Source organism: Uloborus diversus, chromosome 3, assembly GCF_026930045.1.
Source record: "Uloborus diversus isolate 005 chromosome 3, Udiv.v.3.1, whole genome shotgun sequence".
Classification (NCBI taxonomy): Eukaryota; Metazoa; Arthropoda; class Arachnida; order Araneae; family Uloboridae; genus Uloborus; species Uloborus diversus.
Window position 1 is genome coordinate 102,415,375 of NC_072733.1, and position 26,568 is coordinate 102,441,942.

General features: G+C 32.8%; 1 protein-coding gene across 2 annotated transcripts in view; it reads right to left on the reverse strand.

Moving 5' to 3' along the window:
* Positions 1-16,239: 16,239 nt before the first annotated feature.
* LOC129218148 (uncharacterized) overlaps positions 16,240-26,568 on the reverse strand; it is a 336,406-nt gene continuing 326,077 nt past the window's right edge. For both annotated transcript variants that reach the window (XM_054852364.1, XM_054852365.1), the window contains 2 exons: positions 20,715-20,839; positions 16,240-19,186 (listed from right to left, as the gene is read on the reverse strand). In XM_054852364.1, the coding sequence (XP_054708339.1) occupies positions 19,034-19,186; positions 20,715-20,839 (278 nt within the window). In that variant the 3' untranslated portion in view covers positions 16,240-19,033. The remainder of the gene's footprint in view (positions 19,187-20,714; positions 20,840-26,568) is intronic.

The following is a 26,568-nucleotide window of genomic DNA, read 5'->3' on the forward strand; positions in this document are numbered from 1 at the left end:
ATAATATACATATGAGCAAACTATTTTTTATGTATGATAACACGAAGCAGAGGAATTACCACAAATTAAAAATCGCAAAAAGACGCCAAATTTTGCAAAGATCTGTTGCAAGTTATGGAGCTGTATAAGGAAAACTCCTTATGGGGCGTTCTCCCCATAGGTAGACGAATACCCTCCTATGTGTATTCCTAAGCATTGCACGACCTCTGCACAGTGGCATAACTAAGGTGGGACGGAGGGGTTGGTTCGCCCCGGGCAGCATTTTGCTGGGGGGTGGCAATTTCATGCTCTTGATGTGAAAAAAGTTCAACATTTGCTAATAGGGAAATCATGCTTCTGATCAATTACTGGAGGCAAAAAAAAAAAAAACTTTTCGTTATAATATGAAATTAGCACTTGATTTTAAGAAAGTTACTCAAAAACTACCTTATTAAGAAAAAAACTATTTTTTTGAGGAAAGTTACAACAAGAGTAAGAAAAGAGAGGTCTGGGCAATTAATTGCTTATCTTTGGGGTAGCATTATCTGTTTCAGAAATTGCTTTAATTGGTCACTTATTACAAAACTTTTATTCAGACCAGAATTAATTTTATGTTTATCTTATAAAAGTACTTACTCACAACTCAAATAATAACTGCGACTAATCTTACTGCTTTATATCAGTAAAATTCCTATAAACAGCGAGTTTCAAACTGAGACATTCATTTAAGCAGAAGGTTTTTGATTAGTGAATTGATGTCTAAGTAAACCTTTCACATTCACATGGAAAGTAATGATTTTCAATACACAACTTTTCCTTCTCATGAATCAGTATGGTTAATCGAACTTATAGGGCTCATTAATCTTATCAACCTGTATCAGTGAAAAAGAAAACCATCCAAATTCTGTAATATGGCAGTATTGGATCTAGGAAAGCGGCAATATCCGAGTTTTTCAACATTAAGACAGGCACCCCAGCACGGATCCAAAAGGATGTCATTACCCCCTTTGAAAGGACCAAAGAAACCATAAAATTGCATACCTAGATCTTTAAATAAGGAAAATTTCCTGTGCAGAGTGCCGGCCTCTAAGCTCCTGCCTAGTGTCACCAAAAGGTTAAAATGCATTCTTAGGGCTAATTTAGAAATTTTTTCTGAATAGAGCATATTCTTTATTTTTCTTCGTAATTAAGTTCTTATTTTTCCTTTAAATACTTTTGACTGTTTCTCAACCAAAGGGCAGCAAATTGAGGAATTGTCCTGGGCGGCAGAAAATGTAGCTACGCCACTGCCTCTGCACAAGATTTGATAAACTGTATTTGTGTAAGGAACCCCCCTCCCTCCCATGGTTGTGCACCGTGGGGTGAAACTCCTCATGTAAATTCTCAAGTATCAAAGGACCTTTGTGACAAATTTGGCAAAAATCTGGCCTTAATTGTGGATTTGTATAAACTACATAGCACACACAATCACTAACATACATCATATTTTGTTTAGATATATAGATTTTACTTTTATTGTTTATTTAACTTTTTCCATGATTTAATTGAAAAATAATCAGTTTAAATTTTGAACGAAACCAAAATTTAAAAGTTACCTGAAAAAATCCAGGTGCTCCTTTAAAAATCCAGTTGGGGTTTTTACAAATGCTAGTTTTACCAACCGCCTTGTCTGGTGGTCAAAGAAGTGACTATGGGTGGGAAGTTACTGGGGGGGGGGGTCATGATGCAGTCTGGACCATAGAAATGTTCAGAAGTGTATCTTTACGGTTTTTTTAAGCAATCATGATTGCTTATTGCTTTCATTCGACTGTTTTGATGTCCTATGATTTTATTTTCCCACCAGCACCCTCTGCAGCATCACCGTCGACCGGCTCTTCACGATGCTGCTCCCCTAGCCAAAACCGTCTCCATTTTGCATCCATGTCCTACACACACACATACATACACAACTACATGTACACACAAATACCCACACACTCATGCCTGCACACAGACACCACACACAGACAGACATACCCACACCCATACACTCATGCCTGCACACAGACATATACACACACGCATACATACACACATATACCCACATTCATGCCTGGACACAAACACACACCCCTACATACACACTAGTGATTGCGAAAAACATAATTTGAATTCAAGATGTCAAAATTCAAATTATTATTATTTTTTGACTCTCGCTACTTGCAAGCACGAAAGGAAATGAATATAGAAACAACAAACACGAAGATAAATATTTTACCCTCAGCTAAAGTTGATTAGCAAAACCAGAGGTTTAATTGTGAAGGATGTGAGAGGAAACTATTTTAAAGATTGAAATTTTAGTCAGATGAAAGATGTTTATGGTCATTTTTTATTCAATGATGGCAAGGAAAAAAACCCCCTTGAAGATACCCCCTCCTGTATATAAACAGAAAAATCAGATAAATATAGCTTAAAATGAACATGCGTAACATGCATTGAGATAGTTTTCCTTTCGTCCACCCACCTTTCACTATAGTTTGACGCTCGCAAGTAATGCCTATCCTTTTCCAATGTTGATGTAACTTTGGAAAGAAAGATATCGAACAAAATTTTTGCATTTAATATTCTTATTATGTAGCCAACTAATGAATAATAACTTTCTTTTCAACTCCTGTTGAATGCTCATGGAAAATATTTATCAGGAAATTAAAGAAAAAGTTGTAATTAACTTGTACACATTGTATTTATTTTTATCATTATCATTAAATGTAAAATTTATACCTGTGTGTGTTTTTTCCGTAAACTCGAATTTTTTTTAAAAGACCGCATAAACCAAAAACTAGGGATGCACTGAATACTGAACATTAAGTTTAAATTATGTCCTTATCTTCAGCTGAATACTGAATATTTTGCCAAAATCTGTTGTTGTTTCAACATTTAGTACAATTGTTGATTAAAAATAGGAGTGGAACAGAGCTTCAGCCCAGCCAAATCATGAACTGATTCAGCACATAACAATTTGTCGTGAGTATTTTTTTTACAATAACTAGTACACATAGTATTATGTCCCATAATAAGTTACGAACAATTATGCCCTAGAATAAAACACAGTAAATTTAAAAGAATCCATTGCACTATAAGCGGTCCCATAATTGAGAATATGTACCTACTTGGAAGTTCCTACGAAAAAGGTGACTTTACAACATTTGATTGATAATTATTTTAAGATTTCTTCATTTGTTATGAAATGAAGCTATTACAATATTGCGTAAAACATTGTTTAAACACTTCTAGCTACTAATGAAAACAATGTCATTATTTTTATTACATAATAATCTAAGTAATATCACAAAGTATTTGTATGATAAACAATCACAATGGTACTTACTTGAAAAGGTTTCAGGCGTAACATTGAAAATCTAGTAAATCTTCTCATTGCCTCCATAAGCAAGAATAAAATTATAATATCTTCTTTTTGCCAGCAAGATAATTCTTATGACAGAATGTACAGAAATGATTCTGCCGATAAGAATTACCCAACTAATTCGTATAGATGCTACGCTGCAGTTCCTAGCATGTTAAAAATCGCTTTTTTTTTTCCCCAGTGCATGATGGTCCTTCATAAAAAAGAGGCACATTCATTTCGCGCGATTATCAATGATTTACGTAGCTTTGTTCAATTTCGAAGTTACACTTTGAAATTCACTTTATCAAAATCATTACCGTAGACACAAAGATGGCTACCTTTTCCCTGATTTTAGAAGGTTTATTGTTACCATAGAAACGAAAGCATGTGACATCAATAGCCAATCATTGCACGTCGGACTTCGCTTTTCTGACTTGGAGTTGTGGACGATCCACAACCCATTCCCGACGAAGTCAGGCAGGTTTTGGAGGCGCGAAAACTGGTTTTCGAGCTCAAAATGACGTCAGATGTCCGAAAGCGGGAATCGTGTAAATCGGCACTAAACACCTTGTTTATTGCTCTGACGATTTTTTAGCCTCTCCCCTTCTCGCTTTCTCTCCAGATTATTGTTCGGTTCTCTCCTCGTTTTTTCTAGAACCGTAATCCCTTTTGGCTTTTCGCCCTGTTTATATTCTGTTCATCTCTCCTTGCTTTTATATCTCGATTCGGTTTCGTTCTTCATGTCTCTTAGGTTTATGCTAATTTCATAAATTCCCACAATCATTCCTTATTTGCATACATATTTGATCTTTCCTTTTATATGATATTGTGTAACTTTTTCAATTCAAGCTTTGTATCAACCTATATATTAATAAGAATCCTTAAAATTTGACGTTCAATTTCCTCAAGCCACTATTCACTAAGAATCGATAGCACTCCTTTTTTAATATCCCAGTCCTTGTAAAGAAGAAATATTAAGATCCTCCCATGATTGGTCAATCTCCTCTATTCAATTTTCGCTCAATTTAACTAGCAGAGGCAAGGCGTTTTTCACGCAGTCCTCTCATCAACCTGGAGTCTGAAGACTCTTATTCAACTTCAACTTCAACTTCAATTGAATTACATTCCTAGCGTGGAAAAATAACTGTAACTGCCGCCATTTTGTGTTTTGTTATTTCAGCGTGAACATATCTAAATTTGTCAACCTTTTCATTAGTGGATTGCGTTAAATTGGTGAGTGTTTTGGGCTTTTCTTCAATTTTATACATAATTAGTCTTCTCGATTAATGATATAATGTTGCTTTTAAGTTAAAATACGGTTAATTTTATTCTCGTTTTGTACTTTAATTTCGACATGACGTCGTCGGGTAAGATGGATATGTAAGATGGCGGGTAAGATGGTGGTCTCCATCTTACACGCAAATAAAAAGCAGGCAATTTACTAGTCTCAAATCAAATATTTGTGCCTATAAGGATTACATATTATCTGTAAAAACTAGATTTTAAGACATTTTTTTACTTTTATTTTGTTTAATTACTTAAAAAAATATTTTTAAATGTTTAAAAAATTTGACTAGGTATTTGTTTAAATAAAAAAAAGAATTCTTTATTTTTATTCGTATTTTTCTTCTACAATGAATTGAGGCATATTAAAGATATCAATCAACTTTTCTTTTCTTGGATAGTTTAAAGGGGGGTAAAATTCATAACTGATGACAGCATCCTTAAAGTGATTATAACTTTATTTTTTTAGAAACAAAACGATGGGGAAATATAAAAGGATTACGGAAAGACAATCTTGGTCCAAAGAAGGTATGGATAAAGCTGTTGAAGAGGTACTAAGAGGAGCGTTCATTTTAACAACAGCAAAAAAATATTCTCTGCCTCAAACTTCTCTTCGGCGTTATGTGGATAAAAGGAAGAACAAAGAGCCATTTCCTGAGAACGCTGGAAGATTTAAGAATACTTTTACTGAGGAACAATTACTCTTGCTAAAAACCTATGTTACAGATATAGACAGACGTGCATTTGGTTTGACAAAGAAAGATTTTGCAAGAATCGCATTTGATTATGCTGAACATCTAAAAATAGAACATCGATTTAATAAAGAAGAAAGGATGGCTGGAAAAGATTTTGTGAGCAACTTTTTAAGTAAATTTAATTTATCTTTACGTAAGCCAGAGGCGACCTCAGTGGCAAGATTAGCAGCATTTAATGAAGTAAGTGTGCAAAACTTCTTTAATTTATTGACTGAAATTATGAAGAAACACAGATATGAGCCACACCAGATTTACAATGTTGACGAAACAGGTTGCTCAACTGTACCAACAAAATCCCCTCTCATTATAACACCAACAGGCAAACGACGGGTGGTTAAAGTATCTTCGGCTGAGAGAGGCTCAAATGTGAGTGTGGTCTGCTGTGTCAGCGCAACTGGACATTATGTGCCTCCACTTTTTATTTTTAAAAGAGTGCGCATGCAAGATTATTTGCTGCATGATGCACCACCTGGATCCCAAGCTGCCTGCAATCCAGACTCCAGCTTTATAAATGCCAAAATATTTTTGGAATGGCTGAGCCATTTTAAAAAAAATGTAGGACCTTCAGCTGACAATCAGATTCTGCTGTTGATGGACAATCACGCATCACACATAACCCTAGAAGCAGTAAATTTTTGCAGGGACAACTTTATCACTCTCCTTGGTTTTCCCCCGCACACAACCCACCGGATGCAGCCTTTGGACGTCAGTTTCTTCGGTCCTTTGAAAACTGCCTACAGTAATGTGTGCAATGATTTTTTAACTATGAATCCTGGCCAAACTGTTGCTGTGAAGAATGTACCTAGCCTCTTTCACAAAGCGTATGCCAAAGCGGCTACGCTAAATAACGCAGTGAAAGGATTTGAAGCAGCGGGGATTGTTCCCCTCAATTCACAAATTTTCTCAGCTGAAGAATTTGAACCTGCTGTGACAACAGCGGCTTATGCCACTTCTAGTTCCGAAATTCATGATGCCGACACCCAACCTATTGCTGGTCCTTCTAATGCCTCCGATATCCAACCTGTTGCTGGTCCATCTAATGCCCCCGATATCCTGGTACTCCCTTTAGCTCCCCCAAAGGTAAAGAAACAAAGGACTAAAGCTCCATCGCTACATGCCACAAGTTCGCCTGTAAAAGAATATTTATTAGAAAGGAAGAAGCAAAAGGAAAGAAGAGAAGCAAAAAAAGGAAAGAAAAAAACTAAGGTCGTAGAGAATAAAACTAAGGTCGTAGAGAAGAAAAAATGCTCAAAAACTTATTTTGACTATTCATCAGATTCCTCCGTATCCATACATTACATGGACGAAGATGATAACTCAGATTAAGAAGTCGATGAAGTATGCATCATATGTGATGACTTCGGAAAAAATGAACTGTGGTTCAATTGTGCAAAATGCCACAAGTGGGCTCATGCGGCTTGTACTGGACTGTCAAATTCCGAAGCAAAAAAGAAGTCTTGGATACGTGATTTTTGTTCATAATTTTTTGGAAATTCATAATTTTGGGCATAAAATAAAATATAGTTCTTATACTTGACATAACGAGTTTATTTTATTTTGTCAAATGGAATCAACTACGTAATCGCCATCTTACCCTCCACTGGTATCCATCTTACCCGCACCATCGGGTAAGATGGATACTTTGTGATGGGAGTAAAAAAGCAAGATTAACAAAAATATAAATTGTTTACATGGCAGGGAAATAAACTGTCATTAGGCAATAGTTGTACGAAGATATTAGTACAAAAATATTTTTTCAAATGTAGTTAGTTCTGTCTTAGAAATGTAAAAAGTCTTAGGGTCTCCAACTTACCCGACTCTCCCCTAATTTGCTGAAGCATGAGATGTTAGCTTTAATTTGGAACTTGGATATAGCTGTCATGCACAGGTCGATTCTTCTTCGAATGGGGGAACAGATTTGGGATTTCGGGTCCCTTTATTTTGTCTCATTATTAATAATTTCTTTATTTATTTTTGCAAGTTGAAAAAACAAACTAACTGTTCAGGTCACAAGTTAGTCTTGTGCCATCATATAATCTCTGTCTTATAAAGATTCAAAATAGTTATTATGTGATAAATTAATATTAAGATTGTAGGGTCTGATGGGAGAAAGCGGTCATAAATCATATGAAGAGCTAGGGTATGTTCCAAATAAATGAAAGAATGGGGGTACATTTTTTATATTAGACTTTAACAATTAGAAACTACATTCTGAATTCCAAGTTTTGTTAGTTGCAGTATTTTATTTCTTGAAAGAAAAAAAAAATCGTTTTGTGCACACATGAAACATTTTAAAATATGAACACCTATTTTAACTTTGTAAAACTTTGTTTATTAAAATTTTTAGCTGATTGTTTGTGCAAGCACTTTTCCGGATGTCTCTAGAACACGACAGCTCAGTTGGATTCATTTTATATAATATTTTAGAACGACTTAAGTAAGATGGGATAAAGTGGTCAAAGGTTCAGCCTAGCAAATATCCTTCATCGAAAGTAATTTAATTTTCACCTATAAGACGGATATCATTTAAATACTAAGTTTACTAACCATTTGCTGTTTTTAAGGTAAACTGAAATAAATACAACTGAATTTGATATATCATGTCGATAGAATTAAAGCAAGATTGTAATCCTAGAATATTTGAAAAAAAAAAAAAAACATTGAACTTTTTCTGTATCCAGAGTTTTCAATTTATTCTAGTAGAATAATTTATGCCACCCCCCTTCCACTCCAAAAAAATCACCAGCTAAATATCAGTAAAAAGTAGAAACATAGAACTAGAAGTATTTTGCAGATATTAAAGAAACAGATAAAGCTTGATCATTTTTCCCTCTTTTTTTTTTAAATTAATATATTTTAGAAACTATTTTTGAGTGTAATATTTTCTTATTATGTAATTTAGTCAGCTTAGACATTATTCAGATGCTATCTTTAATATATTTCTAAAGAAATGAAACATTGCAAATCATTACACCATTCCTGATGATATTGATGACATCTAGGAGTGAAACATGATTAAAATACTTGGTGAGCCAACTTTTGACCATAGTTGACCATCAAAAATTTATTTAAATAAAGTTATTTTTTTCAAAAGAACTGGGTGTGCAGAGCATTAAAAAAATTACGGTTTACTTATGATGGTTTTAGATTAATTGTTTTAACAATGACCACTTTACCCCACCCCAGGTCATTAACACAGATGAAAAAGAAAATGCCATTAAGCTATTTAAATCATTTTTTTCCTTCCACAAATTCAGTGCATTGTGTTCTTTATTAATGTAATGTAAAATAACGACAGAAAAATTTGAAGTTAAAAAAGAAATTCCTGTATTTATTATTTACCTAAGTTGAAAAAAACCTATATTTTATGACCACTTTATCCCACCCACCTGACCCTATATATTAATGCTTAAATTAAATTTAAACACAATCATAGTTAAGTTTTATTTTTTTCTTTGTATATTATCATATACAAAGAAATGTTGAAAAAACATTCAGTCAAGATTGCAACTTTTTAGTAAATATTTCTTTACACAAAAAGATTTAATTTAATAATAGTGAATTCAATAACGATTCCAGTGATGTAATGTCTGTTATTTTATTATTTTGAAAAAATGGAATCTTATGTAAGAATAGAGGGGGGAGAGGTTTGAAAAGTCTTACATACCCTTACATGGGGGGAGTGGGGATTGCACTCTCATGCATTTTAAATTTAAGCATAATAAGTAGTGTTTGAAACTTCTGTAAATCACTTATTTAGTAATCAATAATTTATTCATAAATATTAATAATATTGCTCACTTCAAAAATTCAAAGAAAATTTAAAATGCCATTTTTTGAAAAATCCTGAACATTTTTTTATTTTGCATATATTTTCAAACATGTTTACTAAATGGCAACAGTAATCAGCTTTATGAATCTGTGTATTTACTTGTAATATTTAACAAAAGATATTCTGCAATCAAGTATTTTAAAAACAAGGAAATTCTTTCTTAAATTTTGTTGTACACTAACAACAAAAAGTATCAATTTAAATCTGTATCTTTAAGAGAAACACATTCTTAAAAACCCAATCATGCACAAATACACACGCAATAAAAAAAGAAAAAGATTATCTGGGAAAAACCCTATGTAATTTTTTTTAGGTCACATAGTTTGCGTTACATAAAAACAATCATAACTTTTTAAATAATCAAACTACAGAGGGAAACTTTTTCCCATGTTTGTTTCTCCCTCCGAGAAGAGTTTCAAATTTGGAAATCAACAGTAAAAAAAATTCGACAGTGGGTCATTTTTTAGGTAACCTTAACAAATAGTGTTGCTCCTCATTGCTCCTCAATATAAAAAAAAATATTTCTGCAAAAACAGAAAGAAAAATCATTATTTCCCCAATTTTAAAATATGATTTTGAGACTCATTTTGGTGGAGTTTGATTGTCTGTCATGTAAATTTTGTCTTATTCTTATTATGAAGGAAAGTTTTATGTCACTACAATGTCAAAAACTATGTTTTGTCTTCTACAGCACTTACAGAATGCCAGAGTTTTAGTGATAATTTTCTTAAATGGGATTATTCTTGCCCACAGGCATCCCCATTTTTTTTTCTATTTTTAATTTCGCTGACATGGACCTCTTGGAGATCGGCAAGTACCCCTGAGGGTTCATGTAAACCACTTTAGGAATTGCTGATTTAAACCAACCTCTTTTGTTTGAACCCATGAAACAGTATGATATAATTTAAATTCTTTCTTCAATAACTACCCAAAAGATATTGCTCTATGTGATGGGTTACTTTGAAATCGCTCAAATTCGAAATAAACATTCTAAAAACAAAGGAAATAAAAGTAAAATAATCTTTGATTATGTTATTGCTGCTGAATGCAGCTCACTTTATTCTATATTTTCATTTAAATAATTGACCTGGTGACAGCATCCCTTTCTCCTCCTCCCCCCCCTCTGGCACATAGAAATTAAAAGCAACTTATCTTGAATATATAAATCCTCTTTAAATAGTGATTTCAAAATTCAAGCTTGTGAAAAATGATCGAATCTAATTACAGTCAGACCTTGAATTTAGGTCACCCCGCATGTAATGTCCCTTTTCTAAAGTCCCAGCTCACTGAATAGGAATGCTATGTTGCATATTACTGGAATAATGGTCAGGTCATAATACACAAGGATGCAAGTGGACTCAAGTAAAATTTTCTGAAGACTGAAATTTTCGGAAGCTCAACTCAATTGTAAAAACTCTTCAAATATGCAGACAAAAATCATTGAAAAAAACATTAATTTTTTTTAAAATTTTAAACATAATATTTCAGTTTTAGAATGTTGAAAGACCAAAATTTTGGTAATGGAAACCCAAATTTTTAGAAATGTTGAAAATTTTGGATCAGAAACACCCCCTGAGAATACATTAATTGCTTATAAAGTCACCTTTGTCTAATTTCTTTGAATGATTTCATTCACTTCCAAGCATTTTCAGCAATATACGATCTTTATTAAGTGAAAAGTTATTTTGCCCATTAACGTAGCATATAGTGCACAGAATGCAATAGAAAGTGAGTATTACGACAGTAATGCTTACTAAAACATGAAGCATTTACGTCGGCACTAAGCATGTACATATCGCACCTGAGTATCTTAATAAATCAGGATTTCGAGTTTAGTCAACAGTGCAGCATTGCAAGTAACAAAGCTAATAAAATGCTTGAGTTTATCAATAGATTTATTTCAAACAAATCTAAGAAGGTTCTTCTGCCGTTATATAAGAGTTTAGTAAGACCTCATTTGGAGTATGCTATTCAGTTTTGGTCTCCTTACCTCAGGAAAGGGTTCAAAGAAGGGTACTAGACTAGTAAGAGGACTTTAAGATTTAGACTGTAATAACATAATTAATAGGCTTAATATGTATAGCGTGAAACTAAGGAGAGCCAGAGGGGACATGATTAAGTTGTTTAAATTTATCAAAATGAAAAATGTTAATGGGTTAAATTTTCTCCCGGAAAGCAAGACAAGGGGACATTGTTTTAAGCTATTCAAATCTCAGACTAACCTGGAAATTAGGAAAAATTCCTTCTTCAGTAGGGGCGTGGGCACCTGGAACAGCTTACCGGAAAGGGGTGGTAATGAGCAAGGGTGTGGATAGCTTTAAGAGGGCCATTGATCTTCATTGGGGACTTATAAACTGACTAGGACCACACTAGCTGGGCCCAGAGCCTTTTGCTGGTAGTCACATTTGTATTTGTATTTTTACCAATCATGAGAAACTGAAGAAGATTTTCAAAAAATACTTAGAAGCCATTGTGCTTAAATTAAAGAAAAAACGCATCAGTCCTGTATTAATGATAATTTTAAGTAAGGTAAGTTGCACATCAGTTCTTTGCTTCATCATATTTGTATACAGCTTTATTCTAAATGAAAGTTTAAAAAAATCATTTTAACATTTTTTATTGATTATAAAAAAATTAATTGTTCCAAATCAAACTATTATAACCTAATTAATTGATGTTTTTTATTGCATTAAATTTGCAAAGAATCAATGTATATACACGTTTATTTATCAATACATATGTATATGGATCAGTTAATAAGATCACCCAGCTTATAAGGTCAGTTTCATCTAGCCCAAGGGGTGACCTAATATCGAGGTCTGACTGTACATTGCACACAGCAAAAAAAAAAAAAAAAAAAACATATATATATATCAAAATGTTTCCAACACCATTCTAGCTAATTCTTATGCAAGATGACCCCCTGAATGCAAATATATGACCACCGTTTTCCCACATAATCCACCCTGTTTTGGATATAGCGCCCCCACAACTTTTTCAGTTTTTGAATTTGATAGCAATTAAGGACATTATACTAACCGTTAACATTATTCTGAGGGACTGGCGAGGAGAAAAGTTCAAAAGCATTAATATTTGTATCAAGGAATCCTCATGATGGTATTCCTACCTAAAATATTTACAAAATCATCAAAACTATATATTTGTTTCCTGTTTTTATGTTTACATTTTTAAAATTTACTATTCGGCGTAAGACCAAAGTAGCATCCTCACTTCTATGACTCCAATGTCTGAAAAAATTCTCACGTTGAAAAAAATAAATAAAACTTAAAAATCTTGGAAGTATCACAGTTACACCCTCCCCCCCCCCAAATTATTTACAGATATAAGATTACACCTGACATTAAGTATGTGTATAGCTTAGCATTCATGAATATTTTTATTTCTGCAAATGATTTGTCATTTATCATTGTTTATCACTGTTCGATATAGTGAAAAATTAAAAAGAAAATTATCTCCCTGTGGAAAATAAAAACGGATATTTTATTTTAAAGAATAATAAAAAAATGATGAAAGTGAAAATTTTCCTCCCCTGGCAGCTGCTTACTCTGTTCGGAAATTCAGCCCTGACCACTACAGGATTATGATCCCATTTATGCATGGAGTCGATAGTAAAGTAGCTGGTAAAATTGGTCAATGCAAAGTCAATTGTGGTGCAGATGTTATCACCATAGAAGTAGGTTATGATATCAGGGATTTGAAAATCATTTTTAACTGCTAATTCAAAAAGTCTTCAGCCAGCAATATTGTGCCTGCCAGAGTAGGATCAAATTGCTGGGACCATTTAGGGTACAGTAAAACATATTTAATATGAAAACACTTAACATGAAAAATTAGTTAACACAAAGTGAGATCCCGGTCCGCACAGCACACTGTGCGCTTTCATACAAATCTTTTAACATGAAATTCTTTTGACATTAAATATTTTTTTGCGGTCCCTTTAGTTTTATGTTTCAAGTTTTCCACTATATTTTGTAATCACAGATGTGAACATTTTGTACATTCATATAAATGGAGCTGATATGAGGTGTACTGTTATTACAGATAACTTCAGGACTGACATTTTCATAAGTAGTTTCTACGTTTGGTAGTTTGTATTGCAGGGTCAAATGCACAAGAATGGCTGTGCCACCTCCTGCATTGGCAAGCCTGGTTTCTCTATACACAAAGTAGTTGGGAATGTAAAAGTTATGATGAGGTTAGAGCTTAGTTTCTGAAAAACAAATAATATCAGGAGAATGATCATTAATGAAAGTAATAGTCTCAGAGATTTTAGTTTTTGATAGATCTTGTATGCCATTGCAATTCCAGGATGCAATTTTAAAAACTACCCAAGATTAGGAGCGGTACTCATTTTTTGAATATCTCCTAAGAGAGTCAAAAAAGTCATGTAAACAGTGTTTATAACACTGCTGTTAACCCGGGAGAATGCACACTTCCTGAACAAAAGTTAAGATTTGCTGGGTCATTGAGTGACCTCAGATGAAAAATCCAGTACTATATAAATAAAAACCTAATTTATCTACAAGTTCACTGTAAAAACCATAACGTTGCATAATTTCTGGCATTAAAATTTACTTTTGAATGTAAATATTGTAGATAAATGAGCTTTATATCGCACTTATAATGACAGCATTTCTAAATTTGTTCTTTAAATTTAGTTCATAGACACACTGCAGATAATGTGAGTTTTACAAACTTTACTACAAATATAATGCTGTTACTGGAATTTTTACTGCAGAAACAAGTAGAATAAATGCAAAAATGTTTCATTTTTTATTAAAATTAAAAAAAAAGTTACACTCAAGACAATCCTGATCACTTTACTTCACTGATATCATCCTTTGTAAAAAAAAAAAAGTTATTCACTTTCTTTCAAAATCTCCATCCTCTTTTGATTCTGCATCATATTTGTTAATATTTTCATGATCTAAGGAGTTCTAAAAAATCTTCAACTCCATTTTCTTCATTTGGTTAAACAATCATCTGATTCAATTTTAGCAAAAAAAGTACGTAAATGACTCATTTCTTTTGCGTATGTAATAGTCATTACTATATACACAAAAAAATTCAATGCAGAGTGGATAGAAACAAGAATGGTATTGGCCAGGCAAAATTGTTAGTTTGTGGAACAAATAAAATTGTCTGAATACCTGACTAAACACGCATTGGTAGAGCTTTAATACCTGAAATATCTTCAAACCGAAAAAAAAGGTAGTGGTGGGGGGGGGGGGGGGGGGGGTAAATTCAGCTACTGATAAGAAAAAAAAAGAACTGTTTTTTTTTCGTCAATTATAATTTACAGGATGCATGGGATCATAAAATGAGCCACACACATCCTCCTGGGTTAAAAGCAGTGTTTTCAGGTGTTTCAGAATATTGAGGATTTCGTGTTTTTGATTGAGGGTCTTGTTTTGGTTAGGAATGTTGCTAGATTTGTGTGAGCCATATTTAACACAGACAAAGAGTCTATCACAGCGTTGGGCAACCTAAATTGACTGAAGATCTACTTTTCAAGTTTGTGTTGCATTCGCGTTTCAGTTGAGATTATGCTGACTTCAAATTATAGGCAAAATCTTATCAAAGTAGACTTTACTACTTAGTCGCTTCAATTTGATAAAATAATGTTGTGTGAACACAGTTAACTCCCACAGAAATATTTTCACCCATAAGTATATTGCTTGTTTTAAAATTGATAAAATAGTGACCATAAAAAATTCCACTAAATATAAAAAGTTTGGAAAATTTTCAAATAATTTGGATGTTAAACCTAATTTTGTTTCAGAAAATGGTACTATGATAGAAACCAAGGAAAAAATATTGTCGCAATCGACTGAAAATAGACTCGAGATCGATTGCGATTAAGGAGCTGCCGACCACTGGTGTATTGAATCCAAATGAATTGGTTAAACTGATGGCAATTCCAACACTGGCTGACACCATTTTTTTTTGTGGCCCAAGTGCAATTTTTAAATTATCCAGACATTGAATGTTCCATATGGTTTGGTTATGATTGCTGAGAGGCAAATGCATCACATATAAAGGTAAAGGTCATCGGTTTTTTCTCTATGTACTTGACTAAAACGTAATGGGTAACAAAAAAAAAAAAAAAAAATGTTAAATATGACACCCCCCAACATGGACTATGACAATCACTTAACAATCAACTCTGATGACAAGGATTTAAATTTTGATGTTGATCCCCCTACGATTTTACCCAAAATTGAGAAAGCAGTCCCCATTCAGAATAATGAAGAGGGAGACTAGCAACTCCAAAGATGAACTGAAAGAGGAATTCCCCCCATTTGTGTTGATAACATTAATGACCTACTTAATACCTTAAAAAACTTGAAGGAAATTTTCGGTGAACATGTCACTTTCAAACTAATGTACAATGGAAATTTAACGTGTAAAGTGAAAACTACAAATGCACACAGAATTCTAAAATATTTTCTTGATAAGAATTATATCCCAAACCACATGTTGTTCCACAAAATGTAAAAATTGTAATCCAGGATTTGCCCATAAATTCAAACCCTGCTTGGATTACTTCTGAACTATACAAACTAGAGTTGAATCATTATCCTTCAAAAGCTTATGAATAAAATCAATTATTTGCCATAAAAAATTATCCCAAAACAAGGTTTCCCTGGGAGAAGCAATGGCACAACCTATCTTTAATTTGTTTTTAGCACAAAGATGACCAGTTCAATTTAACCCAGGGCACTTTAATTTACAATGTGGTGACAGCCAGTTTGATTTCCAAGATGACCATGCAATTGAGTCCTAATTATGCCAACTGAACAAAATGAAATTAAATAAAAACATTATAAGGAAAAACAAAATGACCTAGTTAAACACAGAAGCTTCCAAGTTTTTTTTAATTAAAATGCTTTGTAATTAATTTTATTCAATTACATAAAACTAGTTTCATATGAAAAACAATAATCAACATTTTAAAAGAATAAAACTATTTATTTAGCTCACAACACACAGTACAAACATCAACAAACGGATGTATACATAAAGAGAACAGACAAAATCTAGCATTGATTTCAATACTTTCACATATTTTTATATGTTTGTTGTAAAAATAAAGATAACATTAAAATTGTAATTGCCAAATCACGCAAAAATTCTCAATTAAAGAAAGAGATTGCCCATAACCTAAGCATTGTGGTCAACAAATTAATTTTGAAAGCTTTCCAGCAATTGAACAAGCACATTTAGGCTATATGTCATTATTTGCAGCAGTTAAAACTCTTAGTAGCTACCTTGGCATAAAGACCGGTACTGTGCATTTCTGCACTTAAAGTAATTTTATGCCCCTCACACACCATGTTTGTTCCTGAGATAGGTTGCACAGAGGCAGAAAATGTCATGATGTCTAATATTTAAAAATATTTGTATAGCTTTAAGTGCCCTAAGATGTACACTTTGGACTTTAATTTCAAGGACGTACCAGTGTTTTTAAAGGCTGAAAGTAGTTTATAATTAAACTTAAAGCTCCATTTCAAGCAGCTGCATATTCAAAACTGAAGTCTGAAATTGAATAGATATATTTTTTAAAAATGTTGTGCTTGTTTTTATTTTCACTTCAAACCTTGTCCTTTTTTTTTTTTTTTTTTTTTTGTAGCTCTATTGCTGGATTACCTGAGATGTTGCTTGTTTGTTATTGTGATTGTTACATGAGTGGGGGTGGTACAGTAGAAGACCATTATGACGCACCCTTGGGACAAGAGGTTTTGTGCTATACAGGTTTCGGCGTTATATAGATCATTTCACATGTTTAGAAAATAATATTCTAAACATATCAATGCATTTACACAAAATACTAAGTTTTTAGTACAATGAATAAAGCTCAAACTATGCAATTTGATGTATACATTATCATTCACAAGATCACAAGTAAGTATATTTCATAGTTAAAAAAGTGCACTATCATGCACTTGAGCTAACTTTATGCTTTGCATAACAACCAACCAGACTTTCAAGAATAATCTGGCACTTTTTTTACTGTGAATACTAATTATCATTTAAAAGCTTTGGGTTAATATGAGAAGATGAAAAACAGTTCTGAAATTTAATTTGCTAAAGAATTTTGTTTGAAGGCCAAATGAAGCACTTTCAACTGAAAAACTTGCCGTTTTCTTCTGAAAAGTTGTGCATTTTTATAGAGAATTGTGTTTTATAGGTCAGTGTTATAAAGGTATTCTACTGTACTTATACACATCACCTGGGGCAGCAGAAATACAGAATGGGGCAAGAAAACTCCAACGAATCTGAGATGGAATCAGGACAAGCGACAAAAGATCTCAGTTTTTTTTTGTGGATGAGGGCACTAAAATAAAACAAAAAGTGTACCAAAAGGACATTTTAGTGGCTGTTGTACTTGTGGGTCTAAGAGCACTTCAGAAATGTAGAATGGACATTTAAATCAGGCCAAAATGAGGAGTGGAGCATGATGCATTGTTTTTGACATCATATCAACTGCAGACTGAATGCTCGACTTGATAGACCTCAATCTCTTTTATTACATTGTATGGCCTATTTTAGGGTAAAAGGTCTACCCTAAAATACACAAAAGTTTGGACTCCCTAAGCTTTAGAGAGACTAGGATCGGTTAAAGATAAAAGACTTGCAGCCCTTGGCAGAAAATTTCAATAAGCAGTTGCACCTTTGTATCACTGCAAAAAGCAGCCTGTTTGAAACTAATTAAATTTATTGATTGCTAAAGGTCTACTCATATTATTATGTTTTGTTAATTTATTTATTTTTAATAAAGTTACATGAAAAATAGCTTGTTCGAGTTTTTTCCCCGCACCCTATAATAGTACCAGCTGTCACACACTATGTCACCACTAACCCAGTTCGGACAAAAGAATAAAATAATACTGGTTTGTTGACGGTAGCTTTTTCATGATTTTGAGCACACAAAGCAGTGCAAATTTTTTAAAATAATTCATTAACTCTTGTATATCATCAAGAGCCTGCATGGCGGGGGGTGGGGACCTGTCAACCTGGGCCCAAACCTGAAGGGGGCCCCAAGATATTTAAAATGAGGGGTCAAATATATGTAGGGACTTAGGGGTAAAAAACATGGAGGGGTCCTGTAAAAGTCATTTGTGTCAGGCCACAAAATTTCAGTGCACATCCCTGCATTTCATTGCTAAAAACATGTTATAAGAGGCACTTGAGGATATTTGATCAACAGAGAACAAGGTACTGAATCGATAAGAAGATGGAACTTTTAACTTAAAAGATATGTTTCCATTTTTAAAACAGAAAAAAAATATTTGTAACTGGCAACATATGTACAACAAATTAAACTTAAATACACATTAACATTCCTAGACACAACACAAAGATTTTGATCTTGAACTTTTTTAGCAAGATAGGGGAAATTCTTAAGTAAAATAATTTATATTAATATGGTATGAATCGCTAAAATTCTAAAAACGTTTCAAGAAAGACCTGAGAGAAAATAAAATGGGATGACTCTCTGGAGAGAAAATGGAATGAAAACAATTGTATACTTTTGATATTTGATACTTGAATTGTATACTCTGAAACAATTGTATACTTTTGTATACTTATGAAAAGTAAAAATCACTTTGTAAAACAAGGATTCTTGAATATATTTCTCATATATAAGTATGTTTAATTAAATTACATTTTATTAAATGCAATTCAGATTAAATGCTGACTGGCTTATTTTCCATGAACCCTTCACAGAGTTTTAATCATTTTTGTCCTATTAATAGTTAGAATATAGCTTCATTATTTGATCTTCTTTTGCAATGGTGCCTTTGCTTTTAACTGTTGTTTCAGTAAATTAATAATGATTTTCTGCACAGATGTAGCTCTTTCTTCAGGAGTACAATCATCTGAGTTTAAATTATCCCAGTCTGAAGCAACAAGCCAACAAGGCACCTGTGAGAGAAATGGAGGAAATAAAGGTAAACATTTTAGAAAATGTAAGGTGTAAATGAACTGAATGACTGACTAAAGGGTGATAAAACTGCCCAAAGCAGGTAACTTTCATGGCACAATGTTTGGTAGTCAAGCAAATACTGAGCTGCAAGAAACAGTCTATAGTATTTAAACCAGAGGTGAAACTCTTCAAAAATTCTCAAGGCTGAATAATTTTAATGGAGTCAAGTAGTGCTATTTAACATCACTGTTGTCATTAATTGATTACTATTAGTCTTTACATATGATAACAAAAGGAACACCATTTCAGATAGGGTGGGGCTTATGTACAAAAATGTCTAAACATAAAGTAAGCTTAGTAGGAAACCTATATAATTTAGTATACAAATATGAAATAAACTAATAATATTGCATACTAAATGCATGCCAGTTCTTAAATTGCATTCAGATAAAATAGAATACCCTAGAGCAATCGGACTACACATCAAGCAAAAAAACCTTTTCAGTACTTACTATTATACATAACAATGTGTAAACAGAGTGTCCCAGCATTATGGACAAATTTTGGGGGGTATTAGAGGGGACAATAAGAAGCAAGGTATTCATATCGGAACGTATGGTCCCAAATACAATGCTTATGCTCTGTATGCATACAAAGCCAGAAAATAAAGGATACAAAATGGGTCAAAAGTTTATTACACTATGATGATTTTACACAACATTTTAGTTTTTAAAAAAGGTTTAAAGTAGTTGTTTAACTTTACAGTCTGCAGATGTATGCATCACAATGACAATGCACTGACTATCACAAGAGCAAGCCATTCTGACAAGCTTTGATCAATCGCCGCATTGTCATTGTGACACTCATGTATAACAGTGGTTAGCAGCTTCCAGACTAGCAACCATGACACTTAACTCTCTACATCAACTTCGGTCAAAATCTCCTTTGTTTTTTCAACCAAACACAGAAACATGTTTCAAAACCTATCCCATCTGAGACTAAAAAAATTCAGCAGATCATACTCAGGGTGAGAATAAAATGAAAAAGTTGCTGTGCAAAGCCCTGAACAGCATTCACATTACAGCCAATTTTTGTGCTTAACACATCCACACTAAAGAATGAAACCTGCTTTTCATTCATAATAATGTGTGACGTTATAGTTTTTCTAGAATTATTTCTTATGAAATGTAAATCTAAATGACATTAACTAAAAACATTTTTTCTGTTCATTAAATTTTACTCGCACCCAAAAAAATGTACTGTCCCTAAGTATTGCAATGAAAAAATCGATGAAAAAAACCCCACACATTTGAGTAAAAATTGGAATTGGAGATAACTATCTTTGCAGCTGCATGCTTCAATTATAGTGCAGAAAATTTTCATGATCATTCAAAATTTTGATAAGAAATAATATTCTTTTAGTTATTGCTTGAGCTGAAATACACACTAACATACTTCAATTGTACAATACAAATAGGGGATAATGATATATCAATTTTAGGCAAAATTTAAACATTCAAACCTTACCTTAGATATTGATTCTGATAAACACTGTCGAGACGAAATAGCCGTCATGTTTTTACAAACAACAGGAATAACTATACGATCATTCCACAGAAATTTTTCTGCTAAGCATGCACTCTGGTCATCACCTGTCAAATTTCACTTAATATTATTATGAATAACAGTAGTTAAGCATTTTGTCAAATAAAGAAAATCAAACAAGATCTGAAATTTGAAATATATTTTATATTTTTCCTGAGCCTCTGTGTTAATCCTGCTCTCATACTGATTGCATAAGCTGCAAGAAAACCTGGTATAAGCATGTTAATTCAGTTGACTTGAAACATGAATTACTTATTCTACTACAGCATAGAAATTTGAAAATTTAAAAATCTATTCATGTTTGTGTTTATTTTGATACAACTCATTGAGTTTTTTTTAACCATAACATCCATAATCATAACTAACCTATAAATTTTTCAATACTTATCAATGTTTCTAATCTTTTTTTTGGGGGGGGGGGAGGGGGTACAATAGCTATTTTCCTCAACTGCTAGAAAATGTCTATAAAGTTGTATCTGAGTTGGTGGCAGCTGCCACCATTTGCAATTTTTATTCTTAAGTTTTGAACTTAATTTAGAATTTTGTGGAATATAGTCTCATATATACATTTTGTTCCATTTTGGAGTAAAGATATTTTATTTTTCCCCACTCTAGACTGATGATTCTGGACCTTCCAGAGAAATAAAAAACACCTTCTGATTTTTTTTTACAATTAGATTTGTTTTAATAATGCAAATTAAAAATAATTGGTATAATCAACTACCACACTTAGATAAAATGAAAAGCTTTCTGCGAACACAAATCCTAACTGGAAAATTTTCTGCAAATAATTATTTTGCCTAACTCACCCTTGAATAAAAAATTAAATTTATATTCAAATATGAAAGACAAAAAAAAAGTGCTTTAAATCATTTAATTTTCTTTTTACAATAACATATAGTTTGCTTATTTTTCACCAACTGAAGAAAACTGCCAAAACCATTATTTTTTTTACACATGTGCTTTAAAAGGCTTTTGGAGAAAGGCTTTAACAGAAATATACTCTGGGATTTTCTTAAAAATTCCCTTAAAAAAAAAATAAATCAACATTTAGCACAGGGGCGTAGCTAAGGGGGGGGTTTTGGGGACAAAACCCCCCCCCCCCGAAAAGTTGGTCTCAAAAAAAGAGAAGAAGAAGAGAGAAGAGAAAGAAAAAAAAGGAAGAAAAGGAAATAATTCCAAGCGATTATACATACATATATATATATTTATATTATATATATATATATATATATATATATATATATATATATATATATATATATATATATATATATATATATATATATATATATATATACATACATATATATATACATATATATATACATATATATATACATATATATACATATATATATATACATACATATATATATACATATATATACATATATATATATACATACATATATATATACATATATATATACATATATATATACATATATATACATATATATATATATATATATTATATATATATATATATATATTATATATATATATATATATATATATATGTATATATATATAAAAGAAGTAACCCCCCCCGAAAGTCGGGTCTAGCTACGCCACTGATTTAGCAGTTTGAAAAAAAATTTCTGCAGAGCCAAAAATTTTCTGCGAACGCCGTTCGCGCGTTCGTCTATATTATGCAATACTGCCAACTACATCACATTAGGCATGAAAACCATCAGTAAGAAGACCAAATTTGATTAAGAGTTAAGTTTGTCAATTTGGATTGTTGGATGTTATTGGAATTACAGAGATATGGGCTACCGAATTTGATGCAGAGTTATTACACATTGCTATAATTTGTTCAGACAGGATAGAGTAGCTAAAAGAGGTGGTGGGGTTTTATTTTATGTTAGAGACGATTTTATTTGCTATGAATTGGTCATAAATGATAAGCCTACTGATATTGATATGGTTTTGCTGGAATTGATGAGCAGTAAGGGCGAAAAGCTATGTTATGGAAATATTTATACACCACCCAATTCAAACTAAGGACAAGATGAGCAGATGTACCATATTACAAATGACATGTCCAGTAAAGGATCCGTTATTATAATGGGGTATTTCAATTTTCCGGGTATTGATTGGAATAATTTTTATCCTGGTAATGACAAAGAGGAATTTTTAAAAGTAATTGGTGACTGTTTCTTAGATCAAGTTGTAACTCAGGGAACTCGAGAGGAGACAACTTTGGGTCTAGTTTTTGTGACATAGGAAGTTTTGTTCAGGGGTTGTGTGAAGGGTATCATATTGGAGATAGTGATCATAACAGCATTAGGTTCCGGATTAAATTTCAAGTGTACAAAGATGATAATTTTAGGTTTGTGCCCAATTTCAGAAACACTGATTTTGTTTCACTTATGCAGAGCTTGAAAGAGGTTTTTGCGTCAGGATTGGAAAATAGCAATGTTGATCAGCAGTGGACGAAATTTAAGGAAAAACTTGCTAAAACGGTTGGGGATTATGTTTCATTTAGAAGAAAAGGTCTTGGTACCAAGAATTTACCCCACGTGGTTCTCTAGGGAGACTAAATAAGCTCTTAATTATAAGCAAGTTGCTTTTCGTCAGTTTAAAGAAACTGGTCAGAGTAAGGAGAAGCTCCAATATGGTAAGGCAAGGCGAAATCTTAAGAATTTGGTACGGATTCAGAAAAGGGAATTGGAGCAAAGGCTAGCAGATGACATTGATGGGAACCCTAAAAGGTTTTTTGCTTACGCTAATTCTGGGAAAGCTCGAAACAGTCAGATAGGGCCATTGGTTGATGAGTATGGAAATTTAATCCAAAACGATAGGGATATTGCAAATGTTCTAAATAACTTTTTTCCAGTGTGTTTAAGGATAACTGTATCTCAACAGTTGACACTAACAAGACACAAGCTATTATACAGCTTGAGGATTTTGTACTTTCCAGGGAGGAGGTTCTATTTCATTTGAAAAAGATTAAAGCAACTAAAGCTCCGGGACCAGACAATATTTATCCCAAAATTTTAGTTGAATGTGCAGAGGAATTAGTGGATGTTATTTTGAATATTTTCAATGCTTCTTATAACTCGGGGATGGTGCTAGAGGACTGGAAGCTGGCTAACATAATGCCACTCTTCAAGAAGGGGTCTAAAGGTAATGCTGGGAATTATAGACCTGTAAGTTTGACTTCAGTGATTTGTAAGATTTTTGAAACTTTGATCAAAACTAAGATCATGACGTTCTTAGAGACTAATAGTCTGTTGACTAGTTTGCAGTATGGTTTCAGGAAAGGTAAATCCTGTGCTACTAATTTATTGCATTTCTACAACAAGGTTACCCCAGCTTTAGATAACAAAAAACGTGTGGATGTTGTTTATATTGATTTTCAAAAAGCTTTTGACAAGGTACCGCATGTTGCTCTTCTCAGCAAATTAGCTGACATAGGAATAGAAGGAAAAACTTTACTTTGGGTTAGAAATTGACTCACTGGTAGGAAGGAAAGAGTAGTTGTGAGAGGAAATCATTCTAAATGGAGTGATGTTTTAAGCATGATTTCTCAGGGATCAGTTTTAGGGCCTCTTTTGTTTATTATCTTTATGAATGACATCAATGAAAATATTTCTGGAAGCATGAATTGTTTTGCTGATGATGTAAAAGTTATGGGGATTGTCGAAAATGAAGAACAAGTAAAACAGCTTCAAGAGGATTTAGATCATATTACTAAGTGGGCAGATAAATGGGGTATGGCAGTTAGTGTAGGGAAATGTCAAGTGCTACACTTAGATCGTGGAAATAAGCGTACGAGATATCATTTAAAGGGTTCAGTCATCAATCAGGCAGAAAATGTTATGGATCTGGGTATCTTAATAAATCAGGACTTCAAGTTTAGTCAACAGTGCAGCATTGCTAGTAACAAAGACAACAAAATGCTTGGGCTTATCAATAGATCTACTTCAAACAAATCTAAGAAGGTTCTTCTGCGGTTACATAAGAGTTTAGTAAGACCTCATTTGGAGTATGCTGTTCAGTTTGGTCGCCTTATCTAAAGAAAGATATTTTTGTATTGGAAAGGGTTCAAAGAAGGGTAACTAGATTAGTAAGGGGACGACTTTCAGATTTAGATTATGATACCAGACTTAATAGGCTTAACATGTATAGCCTGGATCCAAGGAGAGTCAGAGGGAACATGATTCAGTTATTTAAATTGATCAAAATGAAAGATGTAAATGGATTAAATTTTTGCGGGGAAAATAGGACGAGGGGTCATTGTTTTAAGCTATTTAACTCTTTAAGGACGATGGCTCATCCACTGATCTTACCCCCTAAAGACGGAGGTCACTTTCGGAATAGCATCTCAAAATCGACTCTTCCTAAGTAGAAAAGCCATTCGGTTTTACACGGGAAAAGCTGTGCTCCTCTATGTGAGCTTTTTGGGAGGGAAGAGAATTCCCCTTATGGCAAGATTGCTTATCTCATCCGACGCTTTGCTCAAGAATGGGCAGAGCTTGCAGAGAAATTCCTTTTTTTTTTCATTCTTTCTTTTCTTTCTTCTTTTTTTTTTAAATTTTACCACGTTAATATGATGAAAAAAACTATTTTGTAGTTTTAAAATGAGGAATTTTCCTTTTTAAGAGGAATTGGAGTTGAACAGATTTTTATACTCTTGTTGTGCAGTAATTGACATTAAAAATAAATTCAAAACTGAAGACAAAAGTACGCTTCCAATCAGACGCAGAGTATTTGAATATTCACACAAAGGTTGCGGTCCATATTTCATACTCGTCTTACTTTCATTTTAAGAAATAAGTAGTATTTACTTATATACTTACTCTTTTTTTGCTAATTCATTATTTAGTGCTGCTAATTGCAATCTTTAATAATTAAGTATTATTTTTAAATTAAAGAGCTGTGTTTTCATTAGCAGATGAATAAAATCTTTTTAACTATGACTTTTTAGGAATGCTATGCACACACACACACGGTTATTGAAATTCTGCAGCAAATGTAGAATATTTTTTAGCATATTAATCCAAAATACTAAAAACACGTGTACACGGACGTTTTTAAAACTTTTTATTCCCGCTCCTCTCCATCTTTTATTCCGAAGATCTACAAAATCAAATATTAGCACTTTTCAAACAAAATTGACTGACGTTTTTGTATTAGTTTACGGGTACTGCTGCTATAATCCAAAGTTTTGTGTACGTATTATATATTGGAAAATAACATGTCATTGTATGACGGAGACTAATTGCCATTTTATCAGGGACATTGAACTTAAAATTTGACGTGTTAAACTAAATGTATCTCAAACTCAGCTCCTATAATGACACAATGCCCCACCGCTAATCATTTATAATCTATAATTTCGTACAAAGGTAGAGACATAAGTACATTAATTTTATCGCGAGTTTCATTGTTGGTGACTTGATCAGTGATTTTAGCTTTTATATATATATATATATATATACACACACAAGGTGTTTCAGTTAAGAATTCAATTAAAGTGTTTCAGTTCAGAACTCCTTCGAGAGGTAGTGTACATCCTGACTACTCGAAATCATATAGCAATGTGGGGTCGGAAATGCTTTCCAAAAGCGGCAAAAAAATCTTTTAAAGGCTTTTGTTGTTAATGACGTAAATAAAAGAAATGCATTGTTTTGTTTATCAAAAATTTTAAATAATAGAAATGACAAAACAGCAAATCTATTGCGGAAAAAAAAAGACGACTAAAGTTTCCCACCGTACAATTTTGCAACTAATCACATTGAAGATAGACACGAAATTATATAAC